Source organism: Kogia breviceps, chromosome 13 (genome assembly GCF_026419965.1).
Source record: "Kogia breviceps isolate mKogBre1 chromosome 13, mKogBre1 haplotype 1, whole genome shotgun sequence".
Taxonomy (NCBI): Eukaryota; Metazoa; Chordata; class Mammalia; order Artiodactyla; family Physeteridae; genus Kogia; species Kogia breviceps.
The window spans coordinates 75,065,019-75,086,913 of NC_081322.1; the positions used below are offsets into that span (position 1 = coordinate 75,065,019).

General features: G+C 44.9%; 1 protein-coding gene across 13 annotated transcripts in view; it reads left to right on the forward strand.

Annotated features, from left to right (window-relative positions):
* SASH1 (SAM and SH3 domain containing 1) overlaps positions 1 to 21,895 on the forward strand; it is a 668,710-nt gene that overhangs the window by 618,826 nt on the left and 27,989 nt on the right. For 7 of the 13 annotated variants that reach the window (XM_067010989.1, XM_067010984.1, XM_067010983.1 and 4 more), the window contains 2 exons: positions 12,601 to 12,733; positions 18,022 to 18,857. In XM_067010989.1, the coding sequence (XP_066867090.1) occupies positions 12,601 to 12,733; positions 18,022 to 18,857 (969 nt within the window). Of the gene's footprint in view, positions 1 to 7,351; positions 7,840 to 12,600; positions 12,734 to 18,021; positions 18,858 to 21,895 lie in introns of those variants that run through there. The other 6 variants (XM_059083442.2, XM_067010988.1, XM_059083440.2 and 3 more) reach the window with 3 other exon arrangements.

A 21,895-nucleotide genomic window follows, 5' to 3' on the forward strand; every position in this document is an offset into this window, starting at 1 on the left:
GAGTTATATTTTCTTCTGATAGACAGATGGGATCAAAAGATAGAATCATTGTGTTTGTCCATGCCTTTTTTCTCTCTCTCTCTTTTTTCCCCCCTGTTATAATTTGTTTGAGTAGTTCTCATGCATTTCTTTTCACTTTGATCATGCTTGGGTAGCTCAGGTCACATTTTCTGTTTGTGCTGATATAATGAAGATTACTTTTTGACCTGTTTGCCATGCTCTCAGACAGTGGAGTGTTTTCCTTCCTTTATTTTGTGATCCATTCATGTTTGTTGTTGCTGTAGCCTAATGTAATAGCTGGGGAAGTGGGAAAACCCATCTGACGTGGAATGTGGTCTTCATTGGGATACCAGGCTCGGCTTTCTCTCTCCTAAGAGTTTGATAAATGTGCTGCATCACTGTTCATGTTGCTTGCTTAAGGGTGGGGAATGGGTACGCCAGAGCCAGTCTGTCTTTAATTTATTCCTCCAATTCCTGGTGAATTTCTAGAGGCTTCATTTCAATCAGGATCAGCCTTACCATTGACTTTCCATCTTTTCACTCATTACTCTCCTGAAGCAATTTCTGCTGCTCTTAGATCCGAAAAAGATAAAGAAGGCCACACAGCTTGCTTCCTTTTCTGTGGGTCTTCAGGAATGTTTTTCTTAGCTTGATCAGGGAGTTCTAAAGTTTAATATATTAGGTTATATGCTTTTGTTTGGGTGCTCTTGGTGGAGTGCTTTTCCAGTTTTTAGTAATAGTGTTTTGCAGGACCCTATCGCTCATATTGTTAGTTGTGGGAAGGATATTCTGTGGTTTAGTTTTCAGCAGTCGTCATGACCTGATTGTTTTGCCAGTTAGATGACCACAGACAATTTTTCTCGCTCTAATCGATTCATTTTCTAAGCCAGTGAATCAGTTGGGGCCTCCTGATCGCAGCCATCGGGTTAATGTGTTTTTCTCTGTGTTTATAGAAACGCAAAGACAAGCTAAGCTGTCTTCTATTTGGAAGTAAATTTGCTCATTATTCATTCTACAAACATAAGGAGAAGTGTGTTAAGGTCACACATAGGTCGTGACTCTGGGACCTACCCTTCGGCCCACCTGCCTCCGTCTTCAACAGAGGCCCGTGCTGATCAGTAGCCCGAGTTTGGGTTGGAGGGAAGAACTTGGTGTCCGCACCTTCCCTCCGTTGCCTCGCAGGCTCCATCAGTTCTCTGTATTCCTACATCGTCACGTGCCTAGGCAAGGTTGTTGGCAGCCTTGTCCAAGAATCGTCGTGCCTGATCCATGAATCAGTCAGTCTAAGATGCCATAAAAGTAATGTGACTTTGCAAGCACCACCCAATCTCTTGGGAGACTTAGCGCTTCTGAGATGAAAACTTCCATCAGCTCCAGAAACTAGAGCCTCAAAAGCATATATAATTGCCCTACTTGGCAGTCCTGTTCTGAATCATCCTTTTTCCATGGCATGGGCTATGTGAGAATCGAATATACTTGGGGATGAGTGGGTTTGGTGTTTTGCTTTAGTTCTTAGTGTGCTGACACCATAGATTTGTTTTGGGTAACACTCCCCCACTCTTTACAGAGGGACCTGTAGAGTTGACTGCCTTCCCCTAACTTCTTTTTTTTCTCAACTCACCTATTCTATATGAACAGCAGTGTTCTCTGACCTATGGGCGGGGTGACATCATCTCAAGCAGTAAAATCTCCCAAAGATTTACAGAGTGAAGGGGAAGTTGGTTCTTTTCCTTTCACTTAACCTCTCTCCTCCCCCAGCTCCTTTCAGGAGAAGGAAAGGCATTTTCTCCGGTTCATGGAAACTTGCAGAATTGGGATGGGTGTGCTTACTTGTTATTCAAGTCTCCCTAGACGTGGCTGTAGGACTCCTGAGGTCTTATATTTTTCTCATTCCTTATAGGGAAAGTAGCAACGTTATTTGGGGGGTGATTAAAAGCAATTCAGAGTTCATGAGTTATAAGAAGAAGAGTAGAGTTTATTGTGGAATGTAGCATCCCTTTGCTGTTCCTTTGGTTCTGTAGTTAGTTTTTTAAACCGTTTCTTTAAGTGAATTAAGTGCTGACAAGCCTTTGCCTCTCGGGGATGGTAACATTACCTCAAATTTTCACGTACTTTTTACAAGTATGAGTATCATGTAATTATCTTCTCCTCCTCTGTCTCCTCCTTCTTCTTCAAATCTGGTGACAACTAGTTAATTTTGAAACTGCCAGAGAGATTATTTCAGTGTTACACTGTACCTCTGGGAGAAGAATGGAATTTCATCTTTTTTTCCATATGCTGACAAAAATCTCCTAATTTCAGAGGGCAATGATGTCACCAGCTAATGAGCAAAATATTTCTTACTAAACAGATGAGTCCTCCCCTGACTCCTTTGTGAAACTAGGGGAAAAAACCCCACAATGTGTTTCATAGTTTATATAGTTACTGCAGCTCATAAACACTTTTTAAAGTAATTCTAACTTCTTCAAAGAGTGAAACAAATTTTTCTGTAAACACAGAGAATAACACATTAGCCTGACGGCTGTGATCAGAAAGGCCCGGCCACAGCCGGACAACGGTGACTAGTAGCTGATCTCGCACATATCCAGCCGGAGCCAATATGCTGCCCCCAAGGTAGGGAGGGACCTTGAATGCATCACTTCTTGGACCAGTGGAGGGAGATCAGGCATGTTGGAGAGATTATGAAATCAAGCTTGGAGAAGAGGAGGGCCGTGAAGCTGTTGTTGATTGGTGTCACATGCTGTTTACAAGGACAGCAGCATCAGTGGAACTCTTCTTTGACCGTCCAGATAGGCAGGCATCTAAGGTCAGCAGGAGCCATGTAAACACGGGACTTCGGGGCTCATATAGGGACGTGGAAACGCCCCCAAAGCCATGGCGAGTGCCCGTCCCCTCACGGAAGCATGTCTCAGTTTCCCCAGCCAGAGATGATTTCACCCACTTCTGAATCCCTGTATCTCTTTGCTCCTCTTACCCATTTATCACAGTTGACTTACATGAACCATATTTCTGAACTTCTCCTGGGGCATCTCTACCTCCAGACTTCTAGATTATAACCTTTGTAAGCCCAGGTAAAGCCACCTTACTCATATCACTACTCCTTCTTCTTCTTCCTAATGCGTCGAATCAGTACATCCCTCCATTGATTTCAATCAGGAAATATCTATTTATCTCAAATATGGATATGATCTTTAATTGTCTCAGTGGGGAAGAATATTGTAATGTTCAGTGTTGTCAGTTGTGTGAAGAAGTAGGTACTCTTTTTATACTACTTGTGAGATTTTAAAATAATACAGTGTTTCTTCTGAGCAAATTGTTAAAACGTATCAAAAGACTTAATGATATGCCCATTCTTTACCCATCAGTTCAACAATCTAATCATTTATTCTAAAGAAAGAATGTATTAGATGCATTAGAAATTTTACCACCGTGTTCATCAGAGTATATTTTACAATATTGAAAAATTGGAAACATGCACATGTCCAATGCTTGAGGATAGTATTTAAGTAAAGTATGGTGTACTTCTGTTGTCTGAATACTATTGAATCATTAATGTATTGTCATATTTTGTTTTTTGAATATTTGTTGATGTGGAGAAATGTTCAAAACATATTAATTTTTAAAAGCAAGTTATAAAACAGTTTGAACAGTGTACATTGAGGGCCCCAGGGTTTCTCTAAAGGAAACATTAAGAGGTAGCAGTGTGGCTCAGAGGGTCACAATTATAAGTGGGCACTTTGTTTCTATTTACACCTGTGTTCATTTGAGGGAGGCTTTGGGGACCTTGATAGTAACTGTTGGGGGGTGGAACAGCTAAAGCTAAAGATCACAAGGTCATCCTTTTTTGTTTAAAAAAAAATAACATAAAAGTATGTTGTGTGTTTGTGCACGTGCGTGTGTGTATGAAGATATAAACCATGTGTATGAAGATATAAACCAAAATATTACTAACTTTTATGATTAGGAAGATAATAAGTATTTCCTTTCTCTTTTCTTCTGTATCTGCATTTTCCAAAATTTCTAATTAAAAATATATCTTGTGTTAGTAGGAATAAACAATAAATGTTACTGAAATACAGATAGAGGAATGGAAATGACAGTGCTCTTTGTCCTCTTGAAGTTTAGTGAAGGGCTAGTAATACTGCAATAATGTATTGAGCTAAGTCCTAAGAGAAAGTCTGTTAGGTTGTTTTGCAGTCACCTGGCCTAAGGAAGATGAGGAGGAAAGCTAGGAAGGCTTTCCAGAGGAGGTGACACATGAACTGAATCTTTTTTTTTGGCTGCGTTGAGTCTTCGTTGCTGCGCGCGGGCTTTCTCTAGTTGCAGAGAGCGGGGGTGGGGGTGGGGCTACTCTTCGTTGCGGTGCGCAGGCTTCTCATCACGATGGCTTCTCTTTGTTGCAGGCTCTAGGCGCACAGGCTCAGTAGTTGCAGCGCATGGGCTTAGTTGCTCTGCGGCACGTGGGATCTTCCCAGACCAGGGATCGAACCCGTGTCCCCTGCATTGGCAGGCGGATTCTTAACCACTGCACCACAAGGGAAGCCCTGAACTGAATCTTGAAGGATGAGTAGGAGCTAGGGAAGTAGATGGGAGTGGGCAGAGATATTCCCCAAAGGGGAATGCTCAAGTGCAGAGGTGTGCGGGCATGTGAGAGACGGGGTATCTGAGATGCTGTGACGAAGTCGCAGTATGAGAACCAGGTGCTATGAGAGGCCGTTTCCACATAGTGTCTGCATAGCTGAGAGTAACATGCTCAGAAACTGGAAGTAAGGGCTCTTACCACTCAGTCCTACTTTTCACAATATGGCCTTTGGACTTCGCTCTGAGCACCTAATGAATAGTTCCTTCGAGTGGGAGTCAGATGCTCAAATCTGTCCTCTGCAAATTTGTGTACTTACTATGTGCTGGCTAAGTTCAAGTCCACTACCCAGTGAACAAGACCAGCGATGCTCTTCCTTTGTGAAGTTGATCTGCCCTGTTTCCACCTTCCCTCCACCAAGAAACGTTTCAGCGTGGTCTGGACCAGGCTAGTCTTTCAAATATCCCACAGTTTACTCAGATACACAGGAAAGGACTGGGAGCTATGGGGCTGAGAGTCTGAACTTCTTCATTCTACGTGCGTTATTTGCTGCAGGCCCACTGGTGCACTGGGCACCCCACTTCCAAGGAGGGGAATGGACATGGTCCCTGTCCCTGTGGTCTCTCCTGTCTTCTGAAAGAGAAGCCCTGGCTGGGTGCCCATGTAGCTCCCTACATGGAGTGTCTCCATAAATATGTGGCCCCTCCTCTGAGAGTGGCTGCATGACAGTTAAAAAGGGGGGTAAAAGACTTCCCTGACAGTCCAGTGGTTAAGACTCTGAGCTTCCACTGCAGGGGGCACAGGTTTGATCGCTGGTTGGGGAACTAACATCCTGCATGCTGCTTGGTGCAGCCAAAAATAAGGGGGGTGGACAAGAGGAGGCCACTGGGAGGAGAAGCAGGAGATGGGTCCTTCCCTCCACCTGCCTCACAAAACCTGGCTCCTGAGGCCCAGCTCCCTCGATCTCACACTGTCGAGGTTTCAGGACCTTCCAGGCTCCAGGCCTCACAGTTAAGGTCTCCCTTCATTCTCTCAAAGGACCCTAAGAAGCTTGTCACTGCCTGTTTTATAAATGAGAGTTCACAAGTGGCATAAAGGAGACCTCTGCCTATGTCTGCGGGATTCCAGAGTTCTGGCTCTGAATCCTGCCCAGAATCTTCTGTGTACCTAGACAACCTGTTCAGACTCAGCCTCAAATGTTGGCCATTTTCACTTGCTTTCATGTGTTTTTGCTATTTACATGGCACCTAAAACAACAGTTTGCAAGAATCAAAATAGCTCTTGTTTGAATTCCAATCAGTAATAGAGAGAATGCCGATGTAATAAGCACTTACTGAGCTCCGAGCAACGGTGGTCGATTATACACAATTATATACAAAATTTGTGAAACATCCACACTTTAACACAAATGTTATAAGATGAAATTTACGTGGAGGAGCACTAAGACCCATAGGAGTAGAGTGATTTGCTGGAGGACTTGGAAAATAATGCCAGGCTGTTCTAGTGCCAAAGTCTATGAGTATTTCCCCGCTGTCTTTGGGGCATGCACGTTTTCTTAGTTTTCATGAGGTAACAAAGAAATGCAAGTGAGACTTCTACTGACAGTCTTAAGGAATTCTCAACACAATGGTGCATGCAGTGTGCTTGTCAGTCTTGGGTGAAGGAAGCCCGGGTCGAGTTAGGGTGGTGCAGGAGCAAAACCGTGAAGTGTCACAATCTTCCTCTGCCATTTACTGTCTGTGCGATGAGATCATGTGTGCAGATACTCAGCAGAGTGCCTGGGAATTGTGAGCATTTGATAAATGTGGGTGATTGAAGTCCCACATTGGGATAGCACTGCCACCACTTGTGGCACGTGTGGGTCCTCAGATGGCAGTGTGGAAGGGGGTGGACGTGAAACCAGAGAGGGCATCGGGGAATGGCTTTGTGAAAAGGCGAACAGACAGTATAGGGAAGGTGTGGCGAACCACTGTGGGGGGAAATAATAGGAAATTCGATAAATGATGGGAGGAGACATTTTGGGGGCAGAAACATTGAGGGAAAGGGAATTTCATGCAGAGTGAGAAATGCCAAAGGACCCAGGGAAGGAGAGCAGGACAGGTGCCCAGGAAGAGAGGGTGAGCTCTGGCCGTCTGTGATACCCCAGGATCTCTGCTATGTGATGTCCTACCAAGAGAGGGGCCCTCGCATAGTACATAAATAAAGAGCCACACAGTCAGAGGCACCTAGGAGTGGGTAGCTCGGACGACACAATGGGAATACATGACTTACCCCACTGAATGAATTTAGCCCTGAAAATACAGACATGATGTACAACCTGTGCCTCTGAAACTTCACATGGGTTTTCCGTCCTGCCTTTTTAGATGGTGTTCCGTTTAAGTAACAGAATGTGACGTCGCTCCCTAGACAGCCCTGAGAAAATTCAGTGACCGTCTAGTGTCCCCTTTGCTCACATTTTAGAATCCAAGAGAACTCAGCTGCTCTGAAGTGATCGTTGAAACAATTGGGTTAAGACAGTTTTAGAAGCATCAGTGAATGGGACCTACACTTACTCTAGTGGTTAAAATAGAAGAGGAAAAAAAACCAAAGCGGGAGAGAGACAGAAAGTGACAACTTGAGGAGAAAACCACAATCATAAGTTTTAATTCAGGAATTTCAAAAAATAGCCCTTGGAAGGTGTCTATTTTCAATTGCGACGACTCCCTTCAGGGGGTGTTGGGGAGACTATCTGCAAAAAAGATCTTTTTTCAGTTCAGTCACTCGTGAGGGTGAGCCCTTGTCCCGGATTTGCTGAGATTCTCGCGTTCTTTTTTTCTTTCTCTGGAATTCCATAGACAGTAATTAAGGAACTGGAGGCCAGCGGGAGGTCAGGGAGCCTTCGTCAGTGAAAACAGGGATTGTTTGCCACGTACAACACTCCCTTTTTTCCTTGTGGTGAATAGGAGATTTGCTTAGAGCTGATGACTTCTGCCTTTCTTACAAGTTATGCAGTTAGCGAGGAACTGAGGGATCAGGCAGCAGGCAGCGAGCAGCTAATTGAAACCAGTGTCTTCACTTTCTTCTCCTCCGGATTGTAAGCTGTGCCGGCAGAGCCTGCCCGATCATGTAACTCCCAGGGAGCATGTTCGAGGAGTGCCTCACCGTCACTTTGAGATTACAGAGGTGACAAGCAGGAGTGAAGACGCGCTTGGAGTGGGGAGGGGGCGGGGGTCCCGGACGAGCTCAGAATCACCCCTGAGGCCTGCTCAATGCCGAAGCCGGTAAGTTCGCTGGACACGCTTCACGTGAAGGGAGAAATGTGCTCTCCGTCACTGCAAGGAAGAGCTTTTATTTTTTTGTTCCCGGCTATGATGCTTCCGTCTTTCCTATTCAGATTCTTCTAGATTCATCCTTCTTCCTTTGTTTACTTCCCTACCTGATTACCCAGAGCATTCTTTCCTAGCTTGATCACCCGATACTAAGGCATAGCTTTTGGAGGAGAGGAGTGAATATTATTTTGAGAATAAAGCGGGCACGCGAGGGGTTGGGGGTTCGTGGGGTTGGGAGCTTCGTTGCCACTTGTGGAGGCTTCTCGTGCGGAAGACTTGGTTTCGGGCAGCTTTGCACACGGCTTTTCATAAACCTACGATCGGTTTCCTTCTCTTAACTTGAAAGTTTACGCCGTCGACATCGTGTGAATTTCACAGGCGGATATATCGCCAGTTTCAGAATACTTTTCAGAAGTGCATAAATGTCGTGTTCGCGTGCGTAGTTCGGGGGGCGAGATGAGTTAACTTAGTCGGGACAGCATGCTACGTGTTTGGAGCTGGGGAAGCAAGCTGAGTAAGTGCGTTTCTGCAAAAGGCACAGCTGTAATCCTGTGCTCAGCAAGGGTCTCCAGCGGTCCCCCAAACGGTTCTAGTTGCTCCTTGCAAGTTCAGTTTAATCTTTATTACAGCACGTTACTCCTGTGCCTGCGCAACTGTGCCACGCAGCTTTTGGAAAGCATTTGTTCTGGCACATCATGATTTGCAAGAACTGTTTGTTACAAGGTCAGGGGCGAGTGAAGCATCTGTTACCGAGCTGCAGTGACAGGCTTCAGTTGAACAATAAGGGGATGCTTTGACTTTGCTTCATCCAGCACACACATTTTGTATCTACAGATGCTATTAATTGTGTTCCTTTTTTTCTGATTATCCTTAATGTAGCTGTGTTATAAAAAGTTCTCCACGCTGGCTCCATGTCTTTCCCATTAGAACATTGCAGATGTGTCAAGGACGCACATGTTCCAAAAGAAGCCGAGAAGGAGGGAGGCTCCACCCTCCGTCACAAGCCAAAAGGGCCCCATAGGCTCCTCCTCATTCAGCACCCTGGCAGGCGAATTGTGTACTCTCTCTTTAAAGCAGCTATAGTTTTGTGCCTTGGCTTGGTCAATTTGTTATGGTTTAAAACTGTGGAGCCAGCTGTCTGCAATCTGATGTAATGTTGCCATGGAAACCAGAAATGAAACACTTAAGCATTCACCACAGAATTACTACATATAGCATTAGCCAAAGTAATTAAAAGTTGAGCCATATGGGCTTTCTGGTGGAAAAATAGGCAATAGAGAGGCTGGAAATTAAATGTTTCTATTTACAGTATTGTAAATCCACATCCTTTGGTGGGGTAAATCAATTGCCTTTTCTACTACAGGTTTGGAGGTGGGGGGGGTTATTCAGATGATTGAGTTTTCACCTTCTAATTTAGAAGCTGGTCAAACTAAAGTTTATCTTAGCACTCTGACCTGGGCTAGGACAGGGAGGGGAAGAGATACCATCTCGTGTTTGAATTTATCTAAACATACACTGTTATTTTTTTCACTGTAGTTTATTTAAAACCTGTTTTCTAATAACTCTGAGTCTATTTCTTGGAATCAATCATTCATTTTATATACATTGCAGATTTCCCTCATCTTCTACAAAGTTCCTCTAGGTGTGGAGGTTTTCTTTATATACCCATATCTGTTTCTTAATTTTAAAAAATTCTCACACCTCCATCTCACACATATATCTCTGGGGGGTGTATTTTCTGAATAAAAAGACAAGTCTTTTCTTCAGCATTTGGGAAGTGGCACATGCTTATTTAAAAGGAGACACGTGAAATGAGGAGTTTAAGCTTTACTCCTTAGTTTAAAAGAAAACTGCATGCCCTTTACAGAGTCTTTATGTTGAAACAGCTGGGGAGAATTTTTTAAAGGCAAGTATTTCACAACTCTTTTTCCTCTGGACTCAGAAGGAAGTGAGAAGTCAACACCTCTCTCGATAAAAAGCATCCTTGGGATACACTGTTCAACTACCTCCAGTGGCTTCTGGGCTCACTTAAGAGGAGATTTTCTATTTTTAAAATGATAATAATAAGATATATGTATATATCTTGAATGACTTTGGTTTTATCCTACATGTCTCCATATAAATGGTGCTGCATCTATCTCATCTAGTGTTCAAAACCATGCTAATGCAAAGAAAGTTATTGGTTGCTATGATTTGTGATTTGTCAGTGGCAAACACCTCCAGACTTTGTTTTTTTAAAGAAAAAGAAAAATAACACTAATTCAAAGTTCTAGAGAGTTCTTGTTCCTCAACAGTAGATGGAACATGTGAAAGCAATTAAATAAGTACCTGGAATATGTTCTTTTTCGCCCCAGTGAATCTGGGGCAGAGGAAAGTAGGACTGGTGCGGCATGGGGTGGGGTAGGGGAGGTCATTGCCTTTAAATCTGTTGTCCTGGTTTAACTGTTTTGATTTCTCCCTGAAAAGCTCCTTCCGGTGGTCTGTTTCCTACAAGTGATTTGTGTCTTCGTGGACTCAAGATTTTTGTATTACTCCTTTCCAGGTCCCATTTCTCTTTTTACTTCTCCCCCAGCCCCCGTGCACACCACCACCAGCAACCCCCAGGCTAGGTATGAGTGGTCTTCATCCTGTGATGCAGCTTCCTGAATCTTATTTATGGACAACCTGTGCTTATTTCATTTTCACTTGACTTCAGAACTTTTTAATGTGAGGGTTATAGATGGTCTAGATTTGTAGGTACAGAAGCTTTCTGTAATCAAGTGTTGACTCTTCTATTAGAAGTACTTGACTTTTGAGAGACATCAAGAAGGCAGAATGTTTTTCAGTGTTTATGTGTAATTCCATGCAGTGCGGTTTTCTTCAGGTGCTGATTACCCAGAATGAGGGCTAACCAAGTTCTCATTCCTCTGGTTGACCACTCTGACCGTTCCATCGCAAACCAACAATTCATCCAAGAAAAAGTAAAATTCAAATCAGACAATTGCCATTATGTAGTAGAAGCTGTACTTATTATTTTAATTTGTTGACATTTTAAGTTTTAGACCAAATGCCTTAAGCCTGATCACCAGCATGCAGTGTATCCTCCTTCCCCTATTATCTGGGCGTCGATTTCTTCTCTTCATTACCCGGGTAACCAGCAGTTAACCTTAATTCTGAAATGTGCATGCACTATTTTACCTAGGACCTTTAAAGAAATTGGACATGGACATACTTCACAGAAGGGGAAGCCTGAGAAATACCCCTGTCCCGATGACTCGCCATTCATGGGTTATAATAATTATTCTTTAGCGAGTTAATGGTTTGCTTATAATTTTGCAGTGAGAAAGTGCCATGGCTCCAGTGCTGGGAACTCCGGGGCGAGGACAGAGGCCATGATATGGGTCGTATCTCCCTTACGTAGGGCCAGAGTGCTACAGAAATACTGGTGGACTCACAGCAGGCACTATTTTTTTCTGCCTAAGTAATTAATCTAATCCCTACCTCATTTCCTCTTGAACTGTTCTCTGCTAACTCTTGTTTACCTATTTAGTTTCTATAAAATTGGGATTAACGAGAGCATTTCTTGGAGGGGGGAGTTCTCCTTATTAGGCTCGTGTTCGGAGATGTGGTTTGGTTTTGGTTGGAGGCATTTCTCTCCGGACTCTGTCAGTGAACTAGGTTGGAGGAGATGGAGAGAAGGCTGTTGGCAGGATGCGCGGGGTGAACTGGAGCCGCGCGGGGTGAACTGGAGCCGCTCCGAGCGGCCTGGGCTCCTCCGTGGAGGCTGCGCGCTTCCGCCGGGCTCTGCGCTCGCGGGGATACCTGCGCGCCAGGCCCGGGCAGCACGTCCACTGAGTTGGAGACTCCGTTTCACATTTTGAACAGATAAAACAGAGGAAGCTGCATGTTGAATGTTGAAGCTAACTTGGAAACGAGACCGCATTTTGTTCACAAGGAAAGGATTGTTTTTCGCTTGGGTCACTGCTGCAGAGAGACTTTTTTTTTTCTCCCTCGCTCTGTAATGTTTGATACTTGAGGGAAAACAGCTGGACTGAGCATACTTGAATCACTGCAGAACGAAATGGGATGCTGGGGAATATGGACAGGGCTGTATGGCTGAAAAGGTCAGCTTTTTCCCTTGTCCCTCGTGGAGGAATGCAGGGCCTGTCCCCATGCTTGCCTTGTGGGCTCTCGGAAGGAGCTGGGAGAGGCCGAGGGAGGGATGGCTGAGATGTGGCAGACGGTCCTCTAAAATGGGACTGAAGATGGCTTTTTGCATCTCTTCCATTTTCCTGCCCTGCTGCTTTTGATTTTCGGGGAGGACTGGAACAAGTCAACAGAAATTGGGTTTGGAGAAGTAGTCGATGACCACGTTAAACAGCGAGTCCCGATGGGCCAGACAGAGAGCCTGGCCCAAACCACAGCAGTGTAACTGGAATTACAGGGCCAGCCTAGGAGAGCATCCTGCCCGAGTTGTCTAAAAGAGACCCGGAATCCATTGAGACAAATGCACCACATGCCGGGCCAGGGCATCGGTGTGTGTTGTGGTGCCTAGGACCTAATTCTCCACCAGATTAGAACTTCAGGTGATGATACGTGTTGCTCCAAGAACCTGTTGGGCAGCTTTGTAGGTGCCCCAATTTCAGCCGCAGAAGTGCCAGAGTTCAGACTGGCAGTGAGGCGGAGCTGCACCGGGCAGTTATCTGATTAACTTTTCCTTTGTTTCTTTGCCAGTCAAGAGAACAGTCAGATGATGAAGCTGAGGACTCGGTGAAGTTTAAGAGGTTGCACAAGCTGGTGAACTCCACTCGCAGAGTGAGGAAGAAACTAATCAGGGTGGAAGAAATGAAGAAGCCCAGCACTGAAGGTAAAAAAGCAAACTCCACCCTGCTTATTCCAAAGTAGATCATTTGGAGTCCGTCTATCGGTAGAAAACGTGAAAGTAGAAAACGGGTTGAGTTCTGGCTGAGGCGTGCAGAGGGAGAATTCGGGTCTGCAGGTGAGCAGGGCAACACTCAGTACCTTCTGGAATGAACGATCCTGGCGTCCAGCATTCCAGGGGCTTAGTTATTTAAACATTACAAAGATGGGAAATGGCTAGTGTGTGACAATGAAATCTTCTCAAGATGTGGTACGGCTTTCATTTTGGCCTTATACCATTTTATATAAACTTTATTTTATAACACCTTCTGAGCGTAAGCCTCTGCTCCCAGAAGGATGGTGGTTCTAACCCTGTGAATTTAGTCCCAATTTAATATACCTCCATCTCAAACAAACATCTAACAAACGAGGCACTTAATGTCCTTTCAGATCTCTGAGGGATGATTTGTTCTTCCTGTAAACAGTCTCAAGTCTCAGTTCCAATGAGGCTTTAAGGACCTCACATTCTACGTGGATCCTTAAGAGCTAGATCCCTGGCTAAGCCACTTGTCAGAGGAAGCAATAATGTCAAAAGGGGCATGAGCTTGGATTTATTGCAATGAATAGTTAACCTTTGAAGTGCAGTTATGACAGTTTGAATCTCAATCGTGTCCATCTTCCTTATTGTTAGTAAAGTGTGTTTGCAGCATCTTGTAAAATTCTTCCAAAAAGTTCCAATAAGAGAGTAAGATTTCCTGTTTGGAAAACAATTAGTGAATTGAAGGAAATACTGGAAAGAATTTTTTTTTTTTTTTTTTAAGCACATTACTTGTTAAAGCGTCACATCTACATTGCGAGGAAGTTCAAAATTTTAACATGTAGGTTTAAAAAATATCATTATAGAGGCTTTTTTGTTGTACATATATCAAACCTTGGAGGGAACTGAATTCCCCTTTATTTAAATAGATGAGGGTTTTTTGTTGTTATTACTGCTGTTCTTAAAATTTTTGTTTGATGTAATTATCAGTTTAAATCCCCTGGAGGAATACTGAAGGTGAGGGGGTAACTGTGGGAAAGTGGAGATAAAAAGGGAAAGGAAAAGAGGAGAGAGACAGAGAAACAGAGGGAGAGAGACTCTATCTGCTTCACGGCCACTTTCATAAACTTAGAGTTGTGTTTAGTTCCAGGGTTTCATCTGGGTGTCTTTTGCATGGTAATTCCGGGTGCAATGCTGATTTACATTTGGCTGTTTTAATACCTGCCTGTCTGTCATGATTTCATAGGACAGAATATAGCCTGACTTCCTCTCCCCGTGGCAGCTCTTACTGAAATCACACACAGTGTCGTTTGGTAAATATTAAGTAGAACCATATGGAAGAGCCATCATTCAACCTTGGGAGCGTTGCATTTTTAAAACAAACCTCATGCGTGCTTGCCAAAATTAAATCTCATATATCATGCATAGATTGGTGGGTCGTGTCCATAAATGAGATAAATGGGAGAAGTACCTGGTCCTGGGCCTACCACCCAGGAGCCCCTTCATATGTGACAGTCATATGTGTTGGGGCAGCCTTTCCACTAGAATTAACACTCATAAAAATGCAGAAATATTCTCATTTGTATATTTATGTCAGAATAAATCAATTCAACTATCTCTGAGAGACATAGTTGAAAAAATGGGGAAATATACCAAAAGAGGTAGCTGGTAGCTGTAGGGTAAAAAGTAATAACTATACGGATTTTTAGCTCTGAACTTTGATTCATCTTGGTATGAATTAGGTGTCATAGACGGAAGATGGATTTAGTGAGTTTGAATTCCCGGTGACACGTCCGGTGTCTGGGGAGCTGGGGTGCTATTGACCAGGCTTGCCACTGTCACCAGGAGAGCCCCCACGTGTGTGTGCAGCTGAGGTCATCCACCGCAGGCGGCACCCAACACCGTGCTAGATGAGGACGCCTCCATCCCTTGCATGGTAGAACTTTCTGCGGTTCCTCAGTAGCAACAGAACTGATGCTGGTACAGAGAGGCCACCTTGGCACCTGCTTTGCAAAGCTGGAGAGAGTCATACTCCCCATAACCCCTCCTCCTGCCCCTGGGCCTTCAAAGAGCTGATCCTTTTGACTTCCCTCATACCTGTGCCAATACTAAGTTGTCTGAATAATGATGAGCATTTATGGAGAGCCTCCTGTGTGCCAGCCAGTTTCCTAAACACTTTAGGTGTTATGTTCCTGTTAATAGGTCATCTTCAGAATAGCCATCAGAGGCAGGCACTAATACTACCCTCATTTCACAAATAAGGAAACTCCGACAGTCACAAAGAGGGGAAGTAATTTCCTCATGGTCACCGAGCCGGCTGGCCGGAGACCCGGAGTTAACGTCTGAGCAGCCTGTCTCCTCTACCTCCCGGGTCTGTACTCTGCTCCCACCTCCTTTCTCACCCCCCAGCTCTGGGGTCTTGGAAAAGCCAGGAGAGTTACAATCCATCACCCAGTCTTCCCCTTGGAACTTGAGTTGCAAGTCCTTATCTGGGGCATGCATGGCCTTAGATGATAATGAACTTGTAGGCCAGGGCAGCGCCCTTCATGCAGCCATTTCTGTGTCTTCTGCCTAAAGCTGATACCCACCCACTCCCTTCCCTCATTTCTCCAGTTCATCTGTAACCTGCTAATGAATCATTAGCTTCTGTACAGTGCTTTTCAGCTTATGAAGTACCTTCACATATCTCTTTTCATTTAATTGTATCCTCTCAATAGCCTTATAATAGATACTAATAAAACAGGTAGGCAGGAGGAATTGCCTGACTGTCCAGTGATTAGGACTTGGCGCTTTCACTGCTGTGGCTTGAGTTCGATACCTGGTTGGGGAACTAAGATCCCACAAGCCTCACGACATGGCCAAAAAAATAAAATAAAATAAAATAAAATAAAATAAAATAAAATTTTAAAAATAGGTAGGCATTATTACAGGTGAGGAAACAGACTTGGAGAGATGAGATAATTGCCCACAGTCATGGAGAGGGTGAGTAGCGGATCCAGGGCTGGAGTCTAGGGCATAGATCTGTGTTCTTGGCATTAAGCCATCCTGTGTCCTCCTTCCTCTTGTCAGAATCCCCTTTCCTTCTGTATTCTGATCTCAGCTGAGCAAGAAGCAAATTACATGCCAAATGATGATGGAATGAGCGCATCTTGATTGTCGTACTTTTGACTCGATACTTGTACTTTCAAGTCAGAGGTGAATGGGAGAAGTAATGCTCTAAACCCAAGGAATCCAGTCTGGGCTGGGATTTCAGGCCTTGGGTCAGGCACAGACAGAAGAACCTGTACCACACGAGGACTGCCCTCAGCACAGGCTAAGGTGGCCTCTTTGGAAGCATTTGCCATGTTTCCCTCCAAACTCTTTACCAGATGCCGACGTGCCAGGACCAGGAATTAGAGCTACATACATCACGGGCATGTGTGAACCAGCTGGTCCCAAACTCAAACGTGACACGGAAGTATTGGAATCTCTGATGACAACGCCAAATATAGAATCCAGAAAATTTCCAGACCACTGCTGAGTGACAGGTCCTTAATTTCCCCAAGGCCCCTTAAGACTATGAGTAAATAAGGGCCTTTGCACACCTCTGTGGACACCTGGGCTAAATATGAAGTCATGATCTGTGATTGGACTACTTTTAGAGAAAAGTCCTCTGTTGGGCTGCCCCTGCCACCAGGCTATGCCTCTCAGCCCCATCACTTCATCCCTGGAAGTGGAGGGTAGACTGTATCTGGAAGAGGTTGCCATTTTTCCTTCTAGTAACGTAAGGACCCTTGGTCTCCAGTCCACATTAGGTGTCCTGAGGAAGGAGCGGGACACATTCACGATGTGTGCACACTGCTTCTGGTCCGGCCAGTATTCATCAGAACCACAGACCCTGCTTTTAAACTCCTGGGAATAATTCTTGAGTGAATATATTTGTGCTACAGATGATGGAGAACTTTGGACCAGATATAATTTTGAACACCCTCCGCCACCACCATCTCCTTGACATCAAAGTCAACCTTGGGTTGTGTTTAATAGCAGCAGTCCTTTTTATATTTGTAACTGTAATTCCCATCAGTTGGAAAACTAAGAAGCTTCTGGAATTTTAAAGGCCTGCTACCAGTCGCTCATCTTTTCCCCCCTCTGGAGCGAGCCATCCTCTCCCTTTATCTTTGACATTTAACCACACACTGGGACCCTCATCCCAGGTGGTGTATTTAGTGCCATCCCTCTGTTCCAAGGAACTTGGTGCTTTTTCCTCTTCACAATTCAGCTGGCAGAAAGCTGCAGTGCTCAAAAGTTTCCTTATAATTAAAGGGACACAGCCAGTTAGGATCACTACACCCAGAGTTTGACCTACTTCTTTTCTCACACATGTTCACATAACACATGCAGAAAAGAACTCAATTTTCCTGCCAGCAAGTCCAAACCTTTCCACTGGGCTCTGGAAGTCTTGGCTGGATACCTGGCTCCAGTGATGGCTTAAAGAGCTGGAATCCTTGAGAAGAAATGGAACACTCCACGGGGCTGCTTGCGTGTCCAGGCCCTTAAATGCCCTTGCTGCTTTGTAGCAGGGCCTGCGTTGATGGGAATGTCTGTCTGTCTTGGATCGCCCAGTTCCGCAACTTTTTGTGTTTGGCTTATCAAGTGGGGACCATTTGTCAGTTGCATTTGCAATCTACGACCCTTTATGGCGTTTCCTCACCCAAACTTCTCCCTTGGTGACTTAATTACTTAAATGGCATATGTATCAATAAAAAAATCAGTCAGCCACATGGCATGCATCACACTCTGACTATTAAAAGCCGGCCAGACTCAACAGGAGAGCCTTTCAGAAGGGGGAACGATTCTGATTCCTAGCTTCTGCAGATTGCACTTGCACACTGGGAAGGATAATTATCGTTAAATGCTAAGGAATATTGTGTTATTGATGGGCTTAGAGTGTCCAAATGCCATTTTTAATAGGTCTGTTAAGGTGTTTGGTCTACAAAGATATTGAGAGGAGGAGGAGGAGAAATCGCATCTGAAACCTTTTAACATTAAGCCTGTGTGAAACCATTATTTGCTCAGTTTATTTTTTTTATAGGCATTTATTTAAGCAGGAGCTGGGTTTATGGAGGGTAAGTGATTGTTGGGGGGGGGGCATCACTGTGGTCGCTGCATGGTTTAGCTTATTTTTTGCAGGGTTAAGGGTCTAAAGACAAATCTGTGAGAGCACGCAAAGGTTTGTTGACAGGAGCCCGTATGACTGTGTCTGTGTTGATTCCCTCCAGGCGGGGAGGAACAGGTGTTTGAGAATTCCCCGGTCCCGGATGAAAGGTCTGCCCTGTACTCGGGAGTGCACAAGAAGCCATTTTTCTTTGATGCCTCTCCTGAGAAACCTCCAGAAGATGATTCAGACTCTCTCACCACTTCTCCATCATCCAGCAGCCTGGACACCTGGGGTGCCAGCCGCAAGTTGGTCAAAACCTTCAGCAAAGGAGAGAGCCGGGGCCTGATCAAGCCCCCCAAGAAGATGGGGACGTTCTTCTCCTACCCAGAAGATGACAAGGCCCAGAAGGTGTCCCGCTCCCTCACCGAGGGGGAGATGAAGAAGGGTCTCGGGTCCCTGAGCCACGGGGTAAGTACCGAAGGTGTTTGCTTCTATGACAGCCACCGTCGCCGGCACCACCTCCTAGTGTCCCTAGAGGAGGTTCAGAGCGTCCGGAAGCAGATCCGCTTGAAGAAAACGGATACTAATTATTCATGTTCTAGAGCTTTCCTCTGCCAGCGTCCCTCTAGAAAAGGCATCAACAGCACCACCTGCGACCTGCAGCTGCTCCGGCAGAAACCCAAAGGGGGCGGGGTCTGTGGCGGCCCCGGCAGGAGGGTGCGCGGGCGCCCCTCCGTCAGCGAGTTCAATGTCACGTACGTGGTGGAGCGCAGCCTGTACAGCCACCTGAACCTGACCCAGCTAGTGCGTCCTGCCTCAGACAGGACCCTGAGCAAGGCCGAGAAGCAGGACCTGAGACGGTGCTTGCTGGAGGAGGAGGAGGAGGCCAGGAGGAAGTGGGCCGCCACGGTGGACCGCTGTACCAAAAGGGTTCTCTTGAGAATCCACCAGAAGTCCGTGAGTCACAAAGACGGTCATGGGGACGGCCTTGTCATTTCTGTGATGTGCAGTCAAGCATTATGGCCTTTCTTGCGTGCAGCCTGGCGTCCTCCCCGCTGTTCTCATGGTCTGTCCCTCCATCACCTCCATTCCTACCCCCGCTTTCCTTGAGGAATGGTTTCTCCCTCTTTCCCATTTGTCCTCTTGCCAGTTGAAGCTGTTTGAGTTTTAATTTGAAACTAAACATTGAAGCTGATCCAGAGAAGGGCTCTCAGAGTACAGGGGTGGGGTCTGGCCTCCTTCTAGAAGTGGCGCCGTCTTGAGTCGCAGCCATCATGTCACTTGGCCTCAAGGAAGCTGATTCAAAAGAGAAGGAAGTTTTGCCCTTATAAGAGATGTTTCTTCTCTGAGTTAAAACAGTAGGAACTAGCTCACGGTAGATTGCCACCATCATCGTCGCCAATTTGGTGATTTGAAAAACACTGTAAGGTGCTTTCTTTTATTACTAGGGGCAGACGGAAAGTTCTTAAATCTAAAACGAAAGAAAAAGTAGAGCTCTTTTGTTTTACTTAAGTGTATATATATATATATATATATATATATATATATATATATTTTTTTTTTTTGCGGTACACGGGCCTCTCACTGTTGCGGCCTCTCCCGTTGCGGAGCGCAGGCTCCGGACGCGCTGGCTCAGCGGCCACGGCTCACGGGCCCAGCCGCTCCGCGGCACGTGGGATCTTCCCGGCCCGGGGCACGAACCCGTGTCCCCTGTATCGGCAGGCGGACTCTCAACCACTGCGCCACCTGGGAAGCCCAGGTGTACTTACCTTTTTAAACAAAAGGACCAACGTTTGGAACTGTCCTCCACCGCCCCATAGATTATTCCGTACATAGCAAGGAATAAAGTACTTACTTTCAAATAATGAAATGGTCTTTAATCACTGAGTTATTAGAGACCTAGTAAAATTTATTTTCAGGGCAAGACTTATATTGAACTGGGGAACGTAGGGATTTCCCCCCTGAAATTCCCACCCAACTTTTAGTTTGCACAAGAGCCCATATAAAATGGCTCAGAGTGTGGAGGAACTGTGTGTTTCCTGGTCCCTGGCACCCTGCTTAATCCACTTGGGTCTGCTGGCCTGTCCCCTTTTATAGGTCTGAAGGAGTAGACCACCTCCCATGATGGCTTCTCCCAGAGTTCCTTCACATTTGTAACATGTTCTTCCCCAGACGGTTGCTGTAATTTAAATCCATTCAATCAAGTTCTGCTTTTGGGGTCAATGCCATCCTTAAAGGATGCTTAGGTCCGTACCAGCCCTTAGGTTTTCCAAAGATTCCCATGTGTTGACTTTCTTGCTCGATCTCCACTTTTTTCACATTCTTATAAATCTTGCAACACTTAATATCAGTTAACAGCTTTTTTTTTTTCTTTCTTTTTTTTTTTTTTTTGCGGTACGCGGGCCTCTCACTGCTGTGGCCTCTCCCATTGCAGAGCACAGGCTCCGGACGCGCAGGCCCAGCGGCCATGGCTCATGGGCCCAGCCGCTCCGCGGCATGTGGGATCTTCCCGGACCGGGGCACGAACCCGCGTCCCCTGAATCGGCAGGCGGACTCTCAACCACTGCGCCACCAGGGAAGCCCCTCAGTTAACAGCTTTTCCTCTGGCTCTTTGTCATGGCAACAGTCTCGGTTGGTTTTGTTTTTGTTGTAAAATAACAGTTCTTTGTTATTATTTCTTGTTGTCACTCCTTCAGTTGTGACCCACAGATCTTTTGGGAAATACTTTGGCTACTTAGTCTTGGTATAATTTTGTTTTTTATCTTCAGAGGTGTTCTGCCTAGTTCATCTGCCTCTGTACCTTTGGACGTGACCTTGATAGAACAGATCCACCTCTTCCCTGTGAATTGATGACTCAGCCCCATGGGTTTAAATCATGCAATACTGAGAATTTTTCCGATTGAGTGCCTTGAGTTGCTCATGTGTCCCTTATATTATTTATTGCCAGGTTAATGATATAACTTCATCAGGACCTTCTCTCTAGAAGTTATATTTCTAAGATTTGTGCCATTGTGGGCCCTTGTGTGCACATTGTGAAGCAGTGATTAATTCTTCATTGACATTTGAGTATGGACGTTTGGACAAGCTTGTTTTCACGTACCAATTCCACCCCCTGTAAAAGCGGCACTCTATAACCTCTATCCCCAGTACCAACCAGCCTGAGGCTGGGTATTTTTAAAGTGCTGTGAACTTGAGGCAGTGCTGGACAGTTAGAATACTTAAAGAAATACGTGTTCAGTGCTAAAAAAGAAATTTGTACATACCGTTTCTTGTAAGTATAATTGTACAATCAAGAAAACAGAATTTAATTTTCTAATTATTCAGAGAACATAGGGGAATGTAAGTTCTTTTTCTTTTGGCCGCACTGTGCAGCATGTGGGATTTTAGTTCCCCGACCAGGGATCAAACCTGTGCCCCCTGCAGTGGAAGCTCGGCGCGTTAACCACTGGACCACCAGGGAGGTCCCAGAATATGTGTTTTAACAACAGAAGAGGGTTTTTTGTTTTTTGGGGTTTTTTTAAGGGATTACAATAATTTCTATACTTGGTTTACTTCAACATTGTTTTCCTTTCTTCTTGTCATATATCTCTTTCATTTTATTCAAAAATATAGTTTCCTTTACTCTTCAACCATGATCTTTCTGTCTTTCAAAAAATGCCATATTTGCTTGATGAAACCTCAGGGAAATGACAATGCTTTGTACTCACTGGAAACGGTCACTTGTTTTGCTTTTTATTTGGTCATTCAATTTTTGTTTTGGGGAACAGACATGCATGACATTTTGGAATTTTGTCCATTAAAAAAAAAAAATCCAAATCCCCCCAAAACGTGTTTTCAGCTGCATGACCATTCCATTGACTGGCTCTTCTCATCCACAAGCATCTATCTAAAATGTTCTTGTAATTATCTGTACAGGAGATGTTTGAACTTGAAAAACCTCATTTAAGCTTTAGTCATGTAGACCACCAAAGATTGGTTTACATCCTTTTACTATT